At 40.9% G+C, this 21,887-nt stretch overlaps 1 protein-coding gene across 1 annotated transcript in view; it reads right to left on the bottom strand.

Moving 5' to 3' along the window:
* Nucleotides 1-19,390, bottom strand: part of LOC148020852 (tropinone reductase homolog At5g06060-like) — a 30,125-nt gene extending 10,735 nt beyond the window's left edge. The window contains exons 1-2 of the mRNA XM_087699472.1: nt 19,135-19,390; nt 18,647-18,854 (exon numbers count right to left, since the gene is read on the bottom strand). Coding sequence (XP_087555598.1) covers nt 18,647-18,854; nt 19,135-19,232 — 306 coding nt within the window. The 5' untranslated portion in view covers nt 19,233-19,390. The remainder of the gene's footprint in view (nt 1-18,646; nt 18,855-19,134) is intronic.
* Between the last annotated feature and the right edge of the window lie 2,497 nt (nt 19,391-21,887).

The raw sequence follows: 21,887 nt of genomic DNA, 5'->3' as shown, positions 1-21,887 counted from the left end.
GAAGGCCATAAAGAAGAGACAAGTGTCAAGACACTTGTCACACAAGTTTCCAAGTGTCCCACCACTTGTCACATCTCATGACATGTGGCTAGACACTTGTCTTGTGCTACTCCACTTTCCCCTTTTGTACTAGCTCTCCCCTCTCCTATAAATAAGAGCTCGTTTTTCTTCATTCAACATCATTTTTCTTTGCTGTAAACTCATGTAAAGAACCCACAGATAGCCAGAAACTGGCCCCATCCATCCCCATCATCATCCCCCACTTCTCCATTATCAAATTCCTCCATATTCTCTCTTCTATCACTATTATTTTACAAGACAGCAAGCCTGTAAATTCATTACAGCACCTCCTTCTTGAGCTCTTTCTTCCATTTTAGCTACAAGAAGCAAGCTCTATCCCTGTACTGCTGATCAACAATGGAGAAAGGCTGAATTCCCCTTTTTCTTCTCTCATACTGTAAAGAAATCAGTTCTTATCATTGCATAATAGATAATGCATGTGTGTTTGTACATCTTTGCATGATCTTGTGAGAGTGAGAATTACTTCTTCTCACTCTCAGGTTGATTGTAACTGAGCTCTTCCCTAAGGGACTTGGGTTGAGCAGAAATACATTCCTTCGGGGGGGGGGGGGGGGGGTTGCCCATCTTCAACCCTTAATCTTGTCTCCATTACTTTTACATTTTTATGGCTGTAATTTTGTGAGTAATTTTCATTTTCAACTTTAAGTGTTCATTCTCTTTTCTATTAAATCTCGAAAACAAGCAAATATCATAATTGTTAAGCATACTACGTTGTTCGGGGCGTTTACAGTGGTATCAGAGCTTTGGCTTGGTCCTCACCCCCAACACTGGTAGTGCTTACAACTATAAGTTTGTTTGTTTTCAGCCCTTGCATTGAGTGCTTGAGCATATTTTTTTTCTTTAGTCTCAATGGATCAATCGAGTGCTATCCTTCAAGCCATTCAAAGTCTTAGAGAGGAGAATCAGCAAATTCGTGAGCAACTTCTCAAACTAGAAAAAATTGAGAATCCCAAAGAATTCAAGGAAAGAAGCCCATCTACTTCAAGAAGACAAAGCCATACCAATGAAAGGAGCCGATCAAGAAGTCCAACTACTTCTAAGAGGCAGTCCCATTCTACTTCAAGACAAAGAAAGAGATCGCGTCGAAGCTCATCCTCTTCTTCAAAGTCATCTGGCGCCTATTCTGATGGATCCTCTTCTAGTAATGAAGAGTCACACCCTTCTCGTGGAAGACCTCATCATCGTCAAAGGCGTCGACATTCTTCACCCTCGTCTCCATCTTCATCCCCATCAAGCACTTCATCATCTTCAACCTCAATATCCGAGCATGGACGAAGGCATAATAAGAAGAAGAAGACTAAATCACTATCTCAACTTGAAAAGAAGATCAAGTTCAGTATGTATGATGGTTCCCGAAATCCTGATCTTCTTCTGAAGTTTATTCGTCAATTTCAAATTTTGTATGGTCGTGACAAGTATAAAGAAAAAGAAAAGATTAAGTTTGCAGCTTTACATTTAACCGACTTAGCCCATACTTGGTGGACGGGGTTGGAATATGATCATGCTGCCCCAAAATCATGGTGGTCATTTGTTCGCCTGATACAAAGCCAATTTCTTCCTGTTCATTTCAAAAGAGATGTAAAAATGGAATGGGATCGGCTTTGGCAAAGGAAAAATGAGTCACTTGGTGACTATACCAAGAGATTTTGGGAGCTACTTTTGAAGGTCCAACATTTCAAGAAGATCAGCAGTTCGGAAAAGCTTAGGAAGTTTCAAGGAGGTTTGCATTTTAAACTTCGTACTGCTCTTAATCATTATCATTGTTCTAGTCTCAGGGAACTCATTGACCATGCTGAGACATGGGAAATGGAGCACAATGGCAACAAATCATTCCAAAAGAATGATAAGAAGAGAGTAGCTGATGATGAGGAGTATTCAGCCCCAAATGAAGGACAAAAACAGTGGCAAAAGCAGCCACCATCAAATCAAAAGAAGATGAAGCCCTATGCACCTCCTAATGCTCCTCAATTTCGCTCCAATCTATACCCACAAGCAAAGCAATTTTCCGAAGAAGAAAAGCAACGCTTCATGAAAGAAGGGAAGTGCTTTAAATATGGACAAACAGGCCACATAGTGAAGCAATGTCCAAACAAGGGACAAAGCAAGGTTTCTGACAACAAGCCTAAGTCGCCAGTGAAAATCAATGCTATCAGTGATGTAGTTGCAAACACAACTCACACTCCAGAGACGCGCAAATTATTAAAAGCTTGGGGACAGTTGCAAGGTAAGCAAGCACTATTCTTGATAGATCTTGGGGCGAATGAAAATATTATTTCCTTGCAATTAGCTAAAGAGCTTGGATTAAAGAATGAAGAGATGGACACTCCGGCAGAAGTTCGCCAAGCTTTAAATGCTGATGAAGGTGACACAGTGAAGACTGTGATACCCTACATTGGCAAGCTCAAGTTTCAAATTCAAGGCTACAGTGATGAAGATACCTTCTGTATCGGAGACCTTGATGATTGCGATGTGATTCTTGGCATGCCCTGGAATCATAGAGTAGATTCAACCATCTTCTCTCAGAAAAAGAAGGTAGAACTCACCAACAAAGGCAAGAAGTACGAGATCCAAGCTGGAGTTTCTGGAGACACCATACCTATGGTAAGCCATATGCAAGTCTCTAGAGCAATTAAGGATTGTGTTCAATGTTGTCTGCTTTATGTCACTGATGTAAAAGATAATATGAATGCTGAAAACCAAGAGCAACTTCAGCTCTTGGAAAAGTATAAAGATTGTTTTTTGGAAGATCTTCCTTATCAGCTTCCCCCAGAAAGGCCAGAAGACCATCATATTGATATTATCCCGGGCAGTTCTCCTCCTAATATAGCACCATACCGTGTGAGCCATCCTCAACAAGAAGAAATCAGAAAGCAAGTCGAAGACCTACTCAACCGTGGACTAATTAGGCCAAGTAGCTCACCATTTTGTTCACCGGTTCTTCTTGTTCAAAAGAAAGATGGCACATTCAGGATGTGCATTGATTATCGAGCCCTCAACAAAATCACTGTGAAGAATCGGTTTCCTATTCCCAGAATTGATGACATTTTGGATCGTCTAGGAGGCTTAAAGGTTTTCAGCCGCATTGATCTAAAGAGTGGTTATCATCAAATTAGGGTAATACCACAAGATGTACACAAAACTGCTTTCCGCACTTCATACGGTCTTTATGAATTATTGGTGGTTCCTTTCGGATTAACCAATGCACCAGCCACCTTTAATCGAATGATGGAGCGCATCTTTAGAGAGCATCGACAATATGTCGGTACTTTCTTTGATGATATTCTTGTCTTTAGTAAGAATGAAGAGGAGCATCATCAACACTTGGAAATTGTTCTACAATTACTACAACAAAATCAACTCTTGGTAAATGGTAAAAAGAGTGAATTTTTCATGCATAAAATAAATTACCTTGGGCATGTCATCTCTTCTGAAGGGATTCAAATGGATCCTGAAAAGATCAAGATAATCCAAGAATGGCCTCATCTTCGTGATGTACATGAAGTGCGATCGTTTCTTGGCTTATGTTCTTATTACCGCCGCTTCATCAAGCATTTTGCACATATGGCTTCTCCACTTCATGACCTTACAAAGAAGAAGATCTCTTTCCAATGGAAGGAAAAAGAGAAGGTAGCCTTCACAAGGCTGAAAACAACTCTTACTTCTGGACCTGTTCTTATTATTCCAGATCTAGTAAAACCATTTGTGGTGGAAGCAGATGCTTGCGGTGATTGTATTGGTGCAGTGCTAAATCAAGAAGGCCATGCCGTAGCCTTTGAAAGCCGCCGTCTAAATGATGTGGAGAAAAGGTATGACATTTATGAAAAGGAGCTCTTAGCAGTGGTTCATGCTTTAAAGATATGGAAACATTATCTTTTAGGCAATTAATTCCTTATTAAAACCGATCATCAAAGCTTGAAGTATTTCAAGACTCAAAAGCATTTGCAGGAGAAACATGCAAGATGGGAAAATTTATTGTCTATGTTTGATTTTCAAATTATGTACACTCCAGGGAAACAAAATGTAGTTGCTGATGCACTTTCTAGAGTGCCTCGCATTGCAACTATTACAGTGGCTCATCACGAAGATTTTCAAACGATGAGGAATACTTATGATGAAGATTCTGCTTTTGCAGCAATTTGGTCAAATTTACAGCAAGGAGGTTCTCATCCAGATTATTCCATCAAAGACGGTTACCTTCTCATGAACAATCGCCTTTGTGTCACTCTTCCTGTTCGACAAAAGGTGCTTAAAGAAAGTCATGAACCCCCTTATGCAGGGCATAGAGGGAGGTCAGCCACTCTAAGTGCAATTGAGCGCTACTTTTATTGGCCAACGTTACGAAGAGATACACATAACCTCATTGAGGCTTGTCTGGTATGCCAAAAATCCAAATATGATAGGCAGAAGATTCCAGGATTGTTGCAACCTCTTCCAGTGCCCAAAGATCTATGGGAATCTATCACAATGGATTTAATATCAGGTATTCCAAGAACACCTCAAGGTCATGATATGATTTGGGTTATAATTGATAGATTCATCAAACAATCACATTTTATTCCATGTCATAAAACATTGAAATCCGCACAAGCTGCAAGACTTTTCATTTAACATATCTTCAGATTACATGGTATCCCTTCTGAGATCATTTCAGATAGAGACTCCAAATTCACAAGTAACTTTTGGCGTGCTTTATTTGAGAATTTGGGAACCACTTTAAAGTTCTCCTCAGCTTTTCATCCTCAAACTGACGGCCAAACAGAGGTGATGAATCTCACTCTTTTGGATATGTTGAAAGCTTATGTTAGTGAACATAAGTCACAATGGGAGAAATATCTTCCATTATTGGAGTTTGCTTACAACAATACAGTGCACTCATCCACAGGGAAAGCTCCAAATGAAATAGTACAGGGTAAAGTGATTCCTCCTCCAATTATTCGCACTAAAGATAAGATTTTTTGCTGCTGATGAGTTTGCTTCAGATTTAAAAACCACAATGGATCAAGTTCGAGCCACTATCAAAGTTTCCCAAGAGCGACAAAAGAAGCAAGCAGATAAACGAAGAAGACCTTTGGCTTTTGAAAAAGGTCAATATGTCTTGCTAAAGTTTGATAAAAGCAGGCTCAAACAAGGTTCTGGTCAAAATTCATCTTTTCCAAAGCTCTCCAGTAGATACTTTGGACCCTTCAAAGTGATTGAAAAAATAAATGAAGTTTCTTATCGACTTGAGCTTCCTGCTCATTGAAAAATACACAATGCTTTTCATGTAAGTTTGCTAAAACCTTACATAGGACCGGAACCAAAGGAACCCATTACTGAAGATCCCCCAGAAGTTGAAGAAACAGAGCAACTCTTGGAACCTGAAAAGATTTTGTTTCTCAAGGATCGAACCACGAGAAGTGGCCTTGTGACACGAAAATTCTTGCTAAAATTCAAGAATCTACCCACCACAGATGCACAGTGGGTAGATGAAAAATTCATGAAGGATAACCCAAATATTCTACAACAATATCAAGAAGATTTTCAGCTGAGGACAGCTGAATAAAAGCCAGAGGGCTATCACAACTCTATAGAAACTGAATTTGTATCCTTTTTCATTAATTTATCTATATAATGATTTATTAAATTTATTTCCTTTGCACTAATTAGATATAAAGAAAAGTGCATTGGAGCTGGCCACTGATGAGTGGTCACAGGTTATGGTGGACCCACACGGTGGGTTAGAGAAAAGATAGTTCACACTTCCACCTATATGACCCGATTGGGCGCCTGTGACTAGAACTCACGCATATCAGGGTTAGACTCGCACACAGAAAGGATTGATGCCTTGAAGTGTGGGCTAGATCCACCAGAACAGACAGTTACAATCAACAAGATGGCATGATCATGAAATGCTTGTATAATGTGCATGTGTGGGATGAAAGCTTGAAATGCACATTTCTTGGCATAGGAAAGTCACATGAAGATTCAGATACCATTTTTGCGATGTACACGGAAAAAGCTTTCATATGATACCCATATTGGGGGGGTCCCTAAATTTTAGGAGATCCCTAAATTTTAGGAGGTCCCTAAATTTTAGGAGCCTCGAATTAGCCTAAAAATGCTAGTCCTAAAAAATAGGGATGTCATTCTAAAAATAGTAAGTTCTGTACTCTGACTGTGCTTACTAAATTTGGTTGTTTCTATTCTTGACAGTATTCAACCCAAAAAGGAAGGCCATAAAGAAGAGACAAGTGTCAAGACACTTGTCACACAAGTTTCCAAGTGTCCCACCACTTGTCACATCTCATGACATGTGGCTGGACACTTGTCTTGTGCTACTCCACTTTCCCCTTTTGTACTAGCTCTCCCCTCTCCTATAAATAAGAGCTCGTTTTTCTTCATTCAACATCATTTTTCTTTGCTGTAAACTCATGTAAAGAACCCACAGATAGCCAGAAACTGGCTCCATCCCTCCCCATCATCATCCCCCACTTCTCCATTATCAAATTCCTCCATATTCACTCTTCTATCACTATTATTTTACAAGACAGCAAGCCTGTAAATTCATTACAGCACCTCCTTCTTGAGCTCTTTCTTCCATTTTAGCTACAAGAAGCAAGCTCTATCCCTGTACTGCTGATCAACAATGGAGAAAGGCTGAATTCCCCTTTTTCTTCTCTCATACTGTAAAGAAATCAGTTCTTATCATTGCATAATAGATAATGCATGTGTGTTTGTACATCTTTGCATGATCTTGTGAGAGTGAGAATTACTTCTTCTCACTCTCAGGTTGATTGTAACTGAGCTCTTCCCTAAGGGACTTGGGTTGAGCAGAAATACATTCCTTCGGGGGGGGGGGGGGGGGGGTTGCCCATCTTCAACCCTTAATCTTGTCTCCATTACTTTTACATTTTTATGGCTGTAATTTTGTGAGTAATTTTCATTTTCAGCTTTAAGTGTTCATTCTCTTTTCTATTAAATCTCGAAAACAAGCAAATATCATAATTGTTAAGCATACTACGTTGTTCGGGGCGTTTACAAAGAAGAAGAAGACTATCGGGAAAAGGACACACCTCATTAGTCCTTCTATTCAGATAGACTTTTTTAGCCTTGTATTGCTTATCCCTAATGCTTCGGACATAAACTTGTAAACTCCTCGTGTAGCCTTGTACTGCAGTCTCTGTACACTTTGTGAGGCCCTGTTATAGCCTCTGGATGTCCACCATGTTTGTGGTACCCACAATTAGCCTTTTTTGCAATAGCCTCTAGTGTTTTGCCATGTCTATGGTGTGCCCACACTTTGCAGGTGTTGCTTTCACTAAAGCCTCTATACGATTTGTACTTCTAGTTGTGATTGAGGAGAGGTGTTGAGATTTCTGAAATCACAGCTACTTAGCCTCTTTGTATGGAGCAATGTGGGCTCAGGACTAGAATCCCATATGCATAGTAGGAGAAGTGCTACCATCCAGTTCTTATAAAGCATTGTACTTGCTCTATTTTCTAATGCAATGTCATAGTACTTTTGTCCTTCAGTAAAGTCTCTGTGTAATTGTCAATCTATACACAAGATTGTGTTTATGAGTCCAAGCTTTCATCTTGGAACCTAATTCACTTGTGTAACAATCAGTCATGTCAGTGTCTTCATGAACTCACTCTTTCTCTTCCAACCTCCATAGCTTCCGTCTCAAGCCATGTCCTAGATCCATGTTTTTACAAGTGGCGGCTTGAAGAACCTCGATTACTTTAAGGACACATTTTCTTGGTTGCCTTTCATCCCACTGTGAAAGCTTTTCACCCGATTGTCAAGACCCACGAACCACTTATTCTTCAAGCATTTTAAGCCAAGTATAATGGCTACCTCTCACATAGCCATACATGCTCCCACATCTACGAGTTTAGTGAGCTTATCTCTATGCTTGATCGAGATGCCTCCTCCCTTAAGCACACTCCGGTAGCTCCATGGTCCAAGGCACAAGCTAAATCAAGCTTGATCCTCAAGCTCCAAGCTCCATTGCTGTGCATGAGATAAGAGAACAGAAGAGTAGAAGAAGAGAGGAGAAGATGGAGAGCTTATCCACCACGGTCCCTCACCCTCACACACTCACTCCCTCACTCCTTCATACTTGCTCTCTCAAGCACAAGCTCAAGCAAGCAAGAACAAAAAGAAGAAGAAGAAGAGGAGAGCTAGTTTTGGCCACACACAAGAATGAGCTTTTTTATTCACTTTTTTCCTTTTATACAAGCCCTAATCCCTTTTGGGTACCCATCCGTTTTTTTATATGACCGCAGCTGCTATTTTAGCCTAGGTCCTCTTACCTTATTCCCTTCCTATTTACATTGTTCCTTCACCATGCTCATCTACATTTAAAAATTACACAGGAGGGAGCATAGTGCTCTTTTACAAAAATTTAGAGTGTGTTTTTAATATTTAAAATGTGTCTTTCCTCTTTTGCACTTGCCTTGAAATTTTAAGGTTGCTCTTGCACTTAAGACATTTTTTCCTCCTATTTCTTCAATTGATTGAGGCCATCTTTTTATGCTTTGCCTTGCATTGTTTTAATTTTCTTTTTGTTTTCTTTGCATTGGGGTTAACATTACCCCCCTCCTAGCCGAGTGCCGGTCCCATGGCACTTCAGGTACTTGTTGATGAGGTATAGGTGGTTAAAAAGTTGCCAGATGGGTTGATGATGGGGCTTTGTGGATATTAGACATAGAGAAGAAGCATCACAAAATGGATGTGAGGTTGTGGAGGCCAAGAGTTAGAGTGAGTGGGTGACGGGGGTCTCCAAAGTCGAGGGTTGGTCATGGATTGTCGAATGTACCTGAAAGGGAAAAGGAAGTGCACTACTTGGGGGCATGTCTACCTCACTGAGCAGTGCAAGGTGTCTGTGTGCCAGTGAAATTGGGAGTTGGGTCGAAACCTTAGGAAAGTCTGTGGTGTTGGCCCACACTTGAGAACCCAGTTTGTGTATGAGGGGAGGTGCTATGGGTGTGAATTAGGGAGACATGTCTAGCGCAAACTCCCTTGGTGTGTCTTGCCCTTGATATGCCCTAAGTGCAAAGTGGGGGGATGTGGAGGGCTAGGGGGTTAGGGTGACCACTGACCGAGGCCGACCGACTGAGGCCGCCAGACGTATCTAGCTTGACAACCCTTAGGTGCACTGTTTGTGACACTGATGTTACATGAGAAAGCTCTTTGTTCCTTCCTTGTTTTGCTTCACGTGGGTCTTTTCTTCATTTTCTCTTTTTGTTTCAGCTACATTGGGAGGAAAGCACACTAAACCTCCTCCTGATGCTCTTCATCAGTAGTTACATTTTGAGGGGGGGTCTAAGAGATTTGCTAAGGAACGTATGCCCCTTTGATTAATCCTTACATTGAGAGGGGTAGTAGAGATTAAATGATGATTACATTTTGAGAACCTACTATCACTTATATCTTCCAAAAGGCTCATGCTAAAAGTTGGCAAGAGAGCGGCCCTTAATATTAGGCGGGTCATTGCACAATTGTCTATCCCTACATTGATATCAAAATAGAGGGATGGTAGGCGCTCTTCTTGGGTTACTGGTTTTTGTTTTAGTAGAATTCGCAAGAGGCGGAGGTAATTACAAGTGGTAAGGAATAAGGGTCTGGGCATGCTGTGAACTCATTCAAAAAGTGGATAATGGAAGGTTGGAGGTCTTGTGCTCCAAAGGTCAGGGCGTGGCAACATTGACATTCTAGATCAAAGGGAAGTCATACCTGCAATACTTTCCTTGGTCAAAATCCACACCATGGCACCTCGGGTAAGCCATGTAGGTGGGGTCATCCCTTTCATATGGTAGTGTGTTGCAAAAAGCCATCCATATCTCAAAATTGGTGTCCCAGATTCTTCGATGCCATTTAGGTTGGCCTTCATAGCCTTTGACCTTTCTTGGCTCTTTCGTGACCTTATCATCCTAGTACCTCGAAGGCTCTCTTCTCCATAATGTGAGATTTCTAGCCCTCTTGTCTAGCCACTACTTTCCTAGCCTCTTTACAACCTCGATGGTTCCTTCAACCACTTGAAGTGGTAGCACTCGATTCAGGGCACAAGGGTAGAAGAATTCAAATTCAAATGGCATGCACCCATTCTCCCACTACTCCCAATGGTTTAGTTCTAGTGCCCAATTGATAGGCAGTTGTTCATCGGTTTCCGCATCTAGACATCGGGCATGTCTTGTGGTTTGGCATTAAACTTTCTCCTCGTGAAGTTAGTCAACTCTCTATGTTTCCTTTTGGCCATGACGAATCTTTCTACAGTGGTAGGAACTTCTTCTTATTGGCCTTCTGCTTCCATTGTCACAGGTGGGGGAGGGCTCTATTCACTAGGCTATACCTCGGTGTCGCGGCAGGTTGCTCAAAACTGGGCCCTTTGTCCCTTAGTGGTTTTGCATGGGGGACTGTTGTGGTTGGCTGCTCTCAGTACTCTTGTTCTCTAATTTTGAGTTGCTCTAACTCTACTGAGAGCCCCGCTTGCAACAAAAGCTACCTTTGTTATGCTAGGCTTGGGTTAGTGCTTATTCTTGGGGGGTGCTCTTGGAGCCCATATTTTATGGCTCTCCTTGAGACCTCCCGCTTTCTCTTTAGCCCTTCCACAGGTTCATCATCCCTAGCCTGAGTTACATGAAGTGCTGTATTGAGGAAGGTGTGTTGCTAACCTCTAACCCTGCCTTCACTACTTCAGCCCTTACTACCACCATGATTCTCCTACTTCTTACTAGGGCAAGGCATTCAACCAAGTCCCTAACTCTTCCAAGATTCCTCTCTTCCCAAGTCTCCGCATTGTCTTCCATCTTACCTTAACTTAGCTGTAGCTCTTGTGACGGTGTTGTCACCACCTCTTCTTGTTCATTCCATATTGACAACATCTTTTCCTTGTCGTGTTTGTGGCGATTTAGCTCCTTTTTTAGCTGTTCTTGCTTTTGAGGGTCTCCAAGAGTCAATTCTCCATCTCTATCAGCTTTTTAGTTGACTCCGTGTCCTTCTAGGCCTTAATCTCTTGTAGTTCCTTCAATAGTCGTTCCTTTTGGAACTCTACATGGGCTTATGTCTTTACCCTCTTCAACTCCTCAGTGAGCTCCTCTCCTAGGTTCTTTAATTGTTCAAATTGCTCCTCCATATCCTTTTGCCCATGTATCAGGCTTGATAAGTCCATTTCTAGCCCCATTTCTCTCTCTATCTTTTCCACTTATAGCTCTTTTTCACTTTCTTTTTCCTTCTCCAATTCCATTTTCTTCTTTGCTTCTAGCTCTTTTGCACTTTCTTTTTCCTTCTCCAACTCCATTTTCTTCTTTGCTTCTAATTCCTTCTTTAGGTCATTCACCTACCTCTAATAGATAGTTATTTGTTTTGCCTTCTCTAGTTTGGTAGGCAGTGAATGTGTCCTTTTCCACCTCCAATTTCACCATGACCACCTTCTTGTCTTTCTTTATCTTTTCAAGTTGGCCTAGGAGCTCCTACATGTACTCGTTGTAGTTGATCACTACTAGTATGACCAATGGCATAGACATTGTGGATGCTTTAACCTTGGACTTCTTTGGGTCCTTTCTAGTTTCTGCATCCATGGCAGCAGGTCTCTTTGTCCCTATTATCGGGGCTCTACTCATTGGGTGCTGGGCCAAGCTGCTTTATTGAGTTCACGAGGCACCCATGCCACCACATTGCTTTGGTCCACTCCCCCTTCTGAGGTCTTCTAGGTGGTGGCTGGCGTGGCAATCGAGGCTAGTGGTGATGGGTTCATGGGGGCCTTTCCCTTGCTCGGCAAAATGGGCCCTTGAGATCTTTCTTTTGATGTAGTTGTTGGAACTTGGCTCATCACCTAGGCTTCTCCTTATGAGTTCTTTAGGTTGGGAGACTTGCTCTATCAATGACAACCACAAGGCTAGGGCCATTTACTCATCTTCTCTTTTTATTCTTTCCTTGTTTTGTATTTGGTTCCTTCTTTGTTCCTCTTCCTCTCTTCTTGACTCCTCTTCAACCTTTAACACAATATTAGTGAGTTTGGGAATCTCCTAATTCCCATTTTTTGAATACTAAAAAGGTGGCACTCAGATAACATGCCCATAAGTTTCTCAAAACAATATGATGTGACCTATCATTGGAAAGCGCTTGAAAAATGGAATCGATTGAGCTATGGAGTGCTCAATTTGGAGTTACATTGTTCAAGTTATGACAAATCCAAAGATTTGACCACGTGTCCTAAACTTATGAAAAATTCCCATATTCCGCAATATGGTGTTCTTTCTTACTGGTTCCTCTTCCTCTTCCTACTTCTTTCTCCGTTCATCTTCTAATTCCACCTTTCTTACTTGTTCGTCTTCCTCTTCCTACTTCTTTCTCCGTTCATAATCTAATTCTCTTGATTCCTTTTGTGTCGATTCTACTTCATTGTCTTCTCCTGCCATGGTTTTCTTCCTTTTCCCTAAGATGCTCAACTTGATTTTTCTTTTTGTGCCTTGGCTCGATGGGACTAAGCTCTCCTTCCCTTCCCCACTAATGGTTCTCTCGCTTGAGGCCTCTTGTTGCTGCTGGACTTGGGGTGGAGCTTCACTCTTTTTGGGTGATTACATGGGCGATTTGTGGGGTGGGTGAGCACTCGGGGGTTTCTTCTACCATTTCTTGTCTTTCCAAGTCCCCCACAGCCTCTCAGAGGATGGCGGTGAGCACACCTCCAAAACCTACATTGGAGGCCTTAGCTTTTGCCTTTTTCCTTGTCGTCTCCACTATGGAAGCCTAAGACTCCTCGCCTGCCTGCTTTGGCTCTCCTATGGCTAGCACTTTTGCTAAGGTTTCCATAGTTTGTGCATGTAGCCATTCCAATGGATTTCGTCTAGAGACTTGGCCGCGAGGCTCTCAACTAGTGGTACTCTAATCCTGCTCATCAAGGCATTGTACCTTTGACTAGAGAATACAACATGGATTGTCTTTCCATATAGCTTGATGTCGGGGTCGAGGATGTTGGTTAGGCTAATTCCATCATTCATATACACTTGGGCCTTGTCTATCCCTAGCATACTATAGACATCTCTTTTGGGCCGGCTCTCGAACTTGTTGACTAGCCCTAGAGCTCTTTCCACTATTTCGGGGCTCAGCTCCGCTTCTCCTCTTCCTTATCTCACTATCACGGTCCACGGTTCCTGCTTGCATTAAAAGTTTGCAAGAATTCCACACAATTGCTATAGTCGACAACTTGGTTGACCTTTTCCATATATTTACCAAGGTTACCTTGGTCAACAATCTATTTTACCACTTGTTCTTTCATCATCACACTTTCTAAGTTCTGAATTTAAGTTGATTAAAGGCCCTTGCTTCCATTGTTAGGCCGTATTTGTTATGCTCTTTTTCTATGAATGGGAGCTTGCTGCCTTTGTCATGCCCAACCATCTTGGGTTCCCATCATGATGCAACAACTCACTATTAGTTTACTTGAAACAACTTTTTGTGAAAAGATGAGGGGGTTATGAATATATGCTATGGAAAGATGAAGTGCTCAAGTACAGAGAATGAAAATTTTTGCTTCAATTAGTCCACATAGTTCCACCCAGAATTTCATGAAAATTTTCATTTTCCTTAAGTACAAGTTGACTTTTATAAGTCATTTTTGCTTTTTTAAAAGTTTGGTTTAAGGTTCAAGTCATGTCTTCTTTTCCGCCTTACCCCCTCCCCCCTTGGGAGTGATAAAAATCCTTTCGAGGATTGGGAGATGAAGGGCTAAGGGCATGAAGCACATGCATGCTATGGTTTACTTCATCATCATGAGCCAATTGTAGAAGGTTGGATTATACTCCAAGTGGTGTGATGGTCCATGTCATGATGTCTAATACCTACATGTGTAATGTAGGTTAGGACATCAGTGATTAGGAAGTCGCCAGAGTCCATCCTACTAGTGATATGCAATTCTTCCTTAGTCAGGATTTGATCGAAATAGGGGTGGGCCGTGATGTGGTCTTCTAACAGTCGATTGCGACCAATAGCTAGTACTTTGAAAGAGGTAGGAGCTACAAAGGCTGGGTCGTACTCGGAGGTTTTGATTGCTTGTCTCTGTTTAGCATTGGTCATAATTTGACAGCCCTCTTGTTCCCATTGGAGATGAAGAGTATACCATTTGCACAAAAAAGAAGAGTCACAGCCAGCTAGCTTTTTCAGCTCTTCGAGCTCCTAGCTTGTTGCAAAGACTTTGCTCTTGCTATAGGATGTGATCAGTCATTATGTGCAAGCTTGCTCTCAAGAGATTTCTATGGCGATCAATTCCTTGACTACCATGGGAATCTTGACAAACATGAATTCAGATTCTTCCTAAGTGCATGGCAAGGAGCGTACATCTGCTACTCATGGCTCGCTTAGGAGCCCTAAGTCCACCCGTTCATAGCTCTTGGCTAGCGTGGTGAATGTGGCATCCAATTATCTAATGCAGGTGACTAAGTTGTTCCCCGTATTAGTGGTTAGGTTTGAGGCCAATGTAAGGATAGATTTTTACTCGTAGAAGGGTTTGAGGCCTGCGAGAGGTTGGATTGGATAACTTAGGAACGGATGCCATCTTGGTGGGTTGGTTAGTGGGGCCTTTAATGGCCACTTGTGCAATGGGTTGGTCTTGGGGCTTAGGTGATGCATTGCCTTTCACTTGTGGAGCCGTTGGGATATTAGGAGTGTTAGATTGAGATGGTCTAGGAGCATTTGGTTATAGTTTTAGTTGATAGACTTGTTGAGGCTCTATGGTTTGGCGCTTATGGAATCAATTGGTTTCTCAGTCCTTACTAGCTTGTCGTTTTGTGGAGATGGGCTCAAGGGCCTAGATGGAGGGACACGCATGCCGTTCATAGTTTTGGGTAACCAAATCCAATTGTTGCCTTCGTAGTAGCCCTGGGCATGCAACAAGTCTTTGGGCACCCATCGTGGCTTGATTGTTCATTTGCTTCTGTAGCGCCAACTTTGTCTCCTAGGGTTGCAGTGGCTATTTGGGTATCCAATGGAGTTGTTGTTTAGTGGTCTTGGGTGTGGCTCCCTTGGGTTTTGCAGCCATTTTGTTTCGGCAAGATGGGACAGGTCCCACGACCCCCCTCTTGACAACATATAGAAACATGCTAAAAATTGCCCAAAATTTTCAATAAACTTGTTTGCATCTGATACATTGTTACCATCTTTTTATATGAAGGATGGTCCAACAGTCTAGCAAGAGGGAAAAGAAGGATGATACATTGAGCATAGTGTTCTAGGACTTCTAGTAGAGAAAAAGGGGTTTATTGCTAATCTTTGCACAAGTGATAAGTTGCAAGGCAAGTAAAAGATGGAGAGAGGGATTAAAGCTTTGTTAGGGGACAATAATTTCAAGACATTCAAAGGTCTTGACTCAGATAACTAGGGGTGTAGCTAGTTTTGCAAGATGCAAGTCCAAAGCAGTACGATGGCAAGGGAAAGTATTGACAATTAGTTGGCACATAAAGATTTCTCTTTGTCATCTTGCTCAGCATGAAGTAATGCTAGAGATATGGTTGTGTGTTGGAAGAAATTTTATCTTATAGTCTTGTTGAGCTCATTGCTGGTAATCTTATTGACAAAGCTACCAAAGATCAATGAGAAAGACATGGAGTTTGGGAACAGTTTGGAAGAGCTTAAGCGTGTCTTGGAATGCGTGCCACTTCAATTCCAAAAGAGCATTCTACTCCAAAGGATGTATAGAATTTTGACACTGTCGAAGAAATCTCTCCATTCTTCCGTGTTACCACTAAACCTTCTAGACTACACAGAGTCTCAATAGCTAGGACCACTTCTACTTCAAGAAATAAATCATCACAATTGTTTGCATATTCACAGGCACACTTGAAATTGCAATGCTTGGTACTAGAGGATGGCCTCAAATATATTTTGGAGAGTGATGATGGATTATGAGAAAAAAGAAAATAAAGAAAATTGGAGAAAAACCTGCTAGAACCGTGATTTAGGAGGTCGCCTTTTTGGCCTAAAAGAGGGAAATGAGAGAGATGATGATGATGATGATCATATTTTTTTAAAAAATAGCCTGGTTATGCAAAAAAAAATCACTCAATGCTATCACTTTGCTAATTAACTTTGTGATCGTTGCCTTCACGATTATCATCATGACCTTGATTTGGATCTGATTGAGGAGAAATCTCAAACTAGATAATTATTGCATGAAAGAAAGTGCCTGATCATTGCATCAAGAAGGGGGTGCCTTGTAGAACGTCGTCGGGGAGCAAGGGAGAGAGGACGCCTTCAAGAAATTGATGATTTTCTCCAAGGAAGGCAAAATTAAATCTCATAAAGCTTGGTCAAGACATACAGACAATGCCAGACATGGATTTGATCTCAATTACTCTTCTTCTCCTCCCTCTCTCTGTCATTGTTATAATCATCAATATGGACCTTCAATGTACTGGGGTAAACTGAAGTTGTAGGCTTGTAGAAGAATTTCTCGGCATTCAATCGCTCTACTTCGTGCGCAATTTGGTGCATAGATGGCCAAGATTTTCAATTTGTCTTCCCCCCTTCATGAATCATCACTTTCATTTTGAGAAGAAGCCATGGTCTATTATTAAGCTTTTAATTAAAGCTTAAGCTTTAACCTCATAAAGATAATTCATATTGCGATAAAGCAATTGACAAGTTGAAAGTCTCAGTTCAAAAGATTGTTTGTAATATTTTTGTGTACATGCTTAAACGTACAATCAATGAATGGACTATTTAAGAAAGATATATAATGGTTGTATATCTCATATAAACTACTTATGCAAATAAAGATATTGGATATGTTGGGCGAAAACAATAATTAAATAAATAAAATAATTATGTATCACCTTATTATCATAAAAGGATGAAAATCAAGCTATCACTAATTTAGGGGGATGGTGTGGTAGAGTATTGGTCTGGCTTGAGGCTATGGAATTAGTTTCCATGTTGTATGAATCGAGTATAGTATTAGCAATTTTTGTCTCTAATGGGTTACAAAGTGACCGGTTGAGATGACAAGCTCAACACGTGCAGTCATTGATGATGGACCACCTGGCTAGATGGGTCCACACGTCTACACTTAGCACATCGGTGGTTATTATGATACTCATATGGCCATTGACTTATCACTTATTCTTATATTTTGTTTATTACACCTACCTGTAGTTGGCATAAATATAGCGCTAGTTGACTAGTGTAGTCAGCTAAGCACTATTTGACATAGTGCACCACTTTCCTTTATGTTGTATCTTATCTATACTTTGTGTACATTGTATTATGTGTAAAAGAAGATGAAAAAACCAGCAAGACAACGTTTTGACATTTTATCTCTCTTCTTGTGTTCTTGAGTGAGCTTCCTCTTGTGTATACACTGTGTGGTTGGCACAACAGCTCAAGCAAGTCCCCCCACCACGCGATTCTTAACATGACCATCTTAGATGAGCATTAGATTGTTATTTGCAAGAAGAGTTTGGATTTTAGGGACCCTTAAGTTGATCCTTTAGATCAAGGCCATGACGTTTTGTTGGCATGAATAGACCTAATGACCATCAACTATCTAAATTTATGCATCCTATGGAGTTTGGATAGTGCAGCTTATGGAGAGGTAACTAAGTGACTACTAATAGTGCCTTCTCTAGTCTATCATCTTTGGGATGGGTTTGTTATAAAGGATGCTAATAATCACCTCTCAAGTTGGATCTTTATTACCAAACATGATAAATTTTTAAAGAAAGATCTTCATCTATTGTACCTTCTCTCTATTTCTCAAACCTTTTTTTTGTGTGTAACTAATCGATTGAGATGTTCTTAGGTGGTCCTATTACCTTCTACTAGATGTATCCTCAACAAGGAGAAATGATAATATATTGAGGCCAACCTTTGCAAAAGCTTAAAATTTGAGGCTAGCAAGTCAACACTTTTATTTTCTAGAGTCTATAAGGTCACAATGATCTTTCCAATCAAGTTAGTGGGACTATTAACAAGGTACTAACGAGAACTAGATACAATTTGGACATGCTACCTTACACTTTAATTTGACATGAAAAAACAAAAAATTTCAATAAAAAAATATAAAAATAATAGCTACTAAAAACAATGTGTGCGATGTTAAAAATATTGGGCTATAAGAATAACTTTAAAGGCAAAGAGAGTTTTAAAGCGATAGGAATAATTCCACTATTCTCGATCCAATCTTTTTTTTTCGGGAAGGTACTATGCAACACCCCATATAGGTAAGCCATCCTTGAGTGACCCCTAGGGTAAGCCATCCTAGAGCAAACCCCGAGGCGTGAAACTTATAACCTCATGAAACTCACACATCTTTAATGTTACCAATGGGCCAACATTATGCTCGTTAAACTTGAAAATTTGCATTAATCATTCTAGAATGAGGGGGAGAAGAAGGGCGTGCCGAGAGAGAGAGAGAGAGAGAGAGAGAGAGAGAGAGAGAGAGAGAGAGAGCCGAGTCTCTGGGACCCGGGTTAACAAAAACAAGTGGCTTACCGCTAGGGTAGCGACTTGATTTAAATTTAATTATAAAAAATAAAAACAAAGAAAAATCATTTTTAAAAAAAAAACAAAGAGGGAGGGGTGGGTACCAACCAGGATGTTGAGCTTGCCGGAGAAATGGCGGGAGACGGCAGCTATGAGGTGTTCACGGGAGTCTGGAAGAGACACGTCACAAACGCAGCCGTGGATGGGAAGCCCCGCCGCTTGCCACGTGCGCAGGCGCTGCCCAAGGTCCCCCTCCGACCTCGCGCACACGTACACCCTCGCCCCCAGCGCCGCCAGCTCCTCCGCCACCGCCTTCCTAAATTAAGTATTATTTAACACACCATGATCATCATCACCACCATCATCATTAAAGATCATTCTTCACAATCCATTCTAATATATTCATGGGTCATCGATAATATGCAGTACAGACTATGAAGCCCCCCTCTCTCTCTCTCTCTCTCTGTCCACACAGACAGACAGACGCGCACACGCGCGCGCACACACACACACACACTCTCTCTCTCTCTCTGAGACTATCGATCGCTTTGTATCATCGACAGGAGGCGCACTCGTTCATACGGCACAGTACCTACCCAATGCCTCGTGTCGCGCCCGTCACCAGAGCTGTCTTGCCCGCTAAGCTCCATGAATTCAATCCAGGCACTGACGCAGATGAAGGCGTCGGCTCCATTGAGAGAGAGAGAGAGAGAGAGAGAGAGAGCCGTGTTAGATATGCTCGCTCACTCTCTCGAGTACATATACCTGCAGCTGAGAGTCTGGAAACCAGAGCGACGCTTCCTTACAAAAATCTCTTCTTCTTCTTCTTCTTATTTTCTGCCCTCTCCCTCTCGCATCACGAGCAAAGCACGTCCTATTGGCTTGGTTCTCACTAGTAATTTAAACCTAGGAGAAATCAATGGCGCTTCCTCTTTGTGATATCGTTAAATTTATGCAATCATGTGCACTGTGAACAACGATAGTTGACCCTTGCGCACTGCATTCAATATACGTCTTAATATACGTGATACGTATGTTTAGAAACAAATGAGACTTGTATGGTTGGCCCGGGTCTAAGATATATGATGTCTAAGTGTCAAGGACAAGTTGGCTATGCAATTTTACAAGCACCTAATTATAACAATATGATTATTGTCGATAACTCATATCACTTGTATGGACAGGCCTATTGCACTTCTATTGTGAAATAGGAAAATGTGTTGAATAATGATACACACATTCAATACACAAAATTCCACACTCCACTAATCGATGTATGCACCCGAAATTAGAACAATACAAGGCACATATCCAAAACTATTCACCAACAACACAAAAACAAACTTTACAAACTTACTTGTATGCCATGAAATCTAAATAGGCACAACAAATCCAATTAAGTTAGCAAAGTCCCAAAGGTCTCCTCAAGGAAACCAACACATCAACCAAGTCGTCAAAGAAATGCTCAAGAAACGTAGTATTAGCTGATCAACAAGTGACTCACGATCACAACCCCATTGAGTAAAGAAAAACAATGGGGCATACATATCTTGCATTGATTTTTGACCACTCCACAAGGTCACTCAACATAATGTGGTGGTGTTGAGTCTTATAATGGGAGGCTTATAGTTGTCTTCTTGACATGAACGTGTGGCTCCCATTGACCATTTGCTTACATGTTTTTCTATGTGGATGATGCAAAGGAGGTTGTTTTTACTATGTTGATATGTGCATTTTGTACTCTTTGTAATTCCTTGCAACATTTCTTTGTGTGTCTATCTAGTTATTACAATAGAAGCACTTAGGGTTTGCCCTATGAATCATTTGCTAGGGTATTCTTCTATTTTTGGTTGGAAATATTGTGTTTCGATGAGGCTATTGGATGTCAATTCTTGTATTGTAGGTTTTGGACATCTATCTCCATTAGCGTTGGTTAGTCAAATTGTATTTGTATCACTATCATGTTACTTTGTATAGTTTGTTCTAATTGTGCGTTTTCCTCAGTTCTTTATGCTATTTGGATAGCATTGTGGAATGTTGTAGGATCTCAATCATGAACCCTTTAGGAAAGATCATGTATCATTCTTGGCCATAGGAAGAAAAGTTTCATGTCTCCATGTATCATAGGATCATCCCTCAAAAGCAATAGATTTAGTCGTATTATAAATTGGGCCATAGGTTTATACTATTTTTATTTGAGGTTATCTAGATGTTGCAATGTTGTTTGTTTGACATTCTATTGTGCAAAATTCTTGATCAGTACTCCTTTGAGTACCTGCCAATTTGTTTTGGTTGTTGGATGCTATTGGATAAACCAAATGGCTACTATGCCCTCTAAGAGGGTTGTGATTTCTAGTGCTTTTTCATGTTCTATCTAGGTGTGCTAATAGGAAACATTATCGAAATGGTCAAGCTAGGACAATATATTTTCAATGGAAAGTCCTATGAAGGATTTGCATCTAATTGTTTTGTTTGTGTGTAATGTGTCTGCCTGTTTATGGGCTAACATTATCACAAAGGATTGATTGGTATGATTGATTTGTAATTGATTTGTAGCATCAAAGATGATAGGGTTGTAAACATTTGTTCAAATGGTGTTGGTTGTGGTGCATTGGCAAATTGTAGGTGCATGCTAGCATTAATTTCATAAGTGGGAGATGAAGTGTATGCCTGTGTTAATTTATGTTGGGTGGCTCATGATAGCAGATTACGACTGAGAGAGGCAATGTAGAAAGCTTTGTGGGAGATTAAATGATGTATGGTAGAGCACAAGCTAGAAGCAAGGTGTAATATCGCCACCACTACGACCTGTCCCTACGCCATGCACCCGCGCCACGACATCAGCAAGGCGTCGTCGCCCCCAGCACGAAGACCTGGCAGCTCCCCCGCCATCCAAGCCGACACTCGGCAGCCTCGATGATAATGTGTGAGGGAGAGAGAAGCTTCAATGATCAGTGCTCTTTCAAGACTATCAAAGCTATGGAAGTGCGTGCTACAGGAAGCTGAGCAGCTTCACCAAGTGATGGCCCCAAGAGAAGAAGCATGGAAACTGTAAGTGTGATGATGGAAATTGTAACAACAAGCGTTGGCAATGCACCAACTCCGCATAACCAAACCAAGGTCCCTTTATTTTTAGGTTAAGTTGATAATATGAAAATTTAATTAGGTTTTTTATGTTTGAAAAATATGCTTTTATTAGATAAAGATAGAAGGGTTAGAAAAAGATAAACTGGGTTCTTTTAATGCTAGGTTGATAAGAAATATATGTTATATTCTAAATATCTTATAGGAAATATTTTTGCTCTTCTATCTATAACACATAAGTTTTAAAAATGATACATAAGTCTTC

Source organism: Lygodium microphyllum, chromosome 18 (genome assembly GCF_053477565.2).
Source record: "Lygodium microphyllum isolate KBCC chromosome 18, Lygodium_microphyllum_v1.1.10, whole genome shotgun sequence".
NCBI classification, from domain to species: Eukaryota; Viridiplantae; Streptophyta; class Polypodiopsida; order Schizaeales; family Lygodiaceae; genus Lygodium; species Lygodium microphyllum.
Note: the sequence above shows the minus strand (reverse complement) of the source record. Positions and strands in the feature narration are given on the sequence as shown.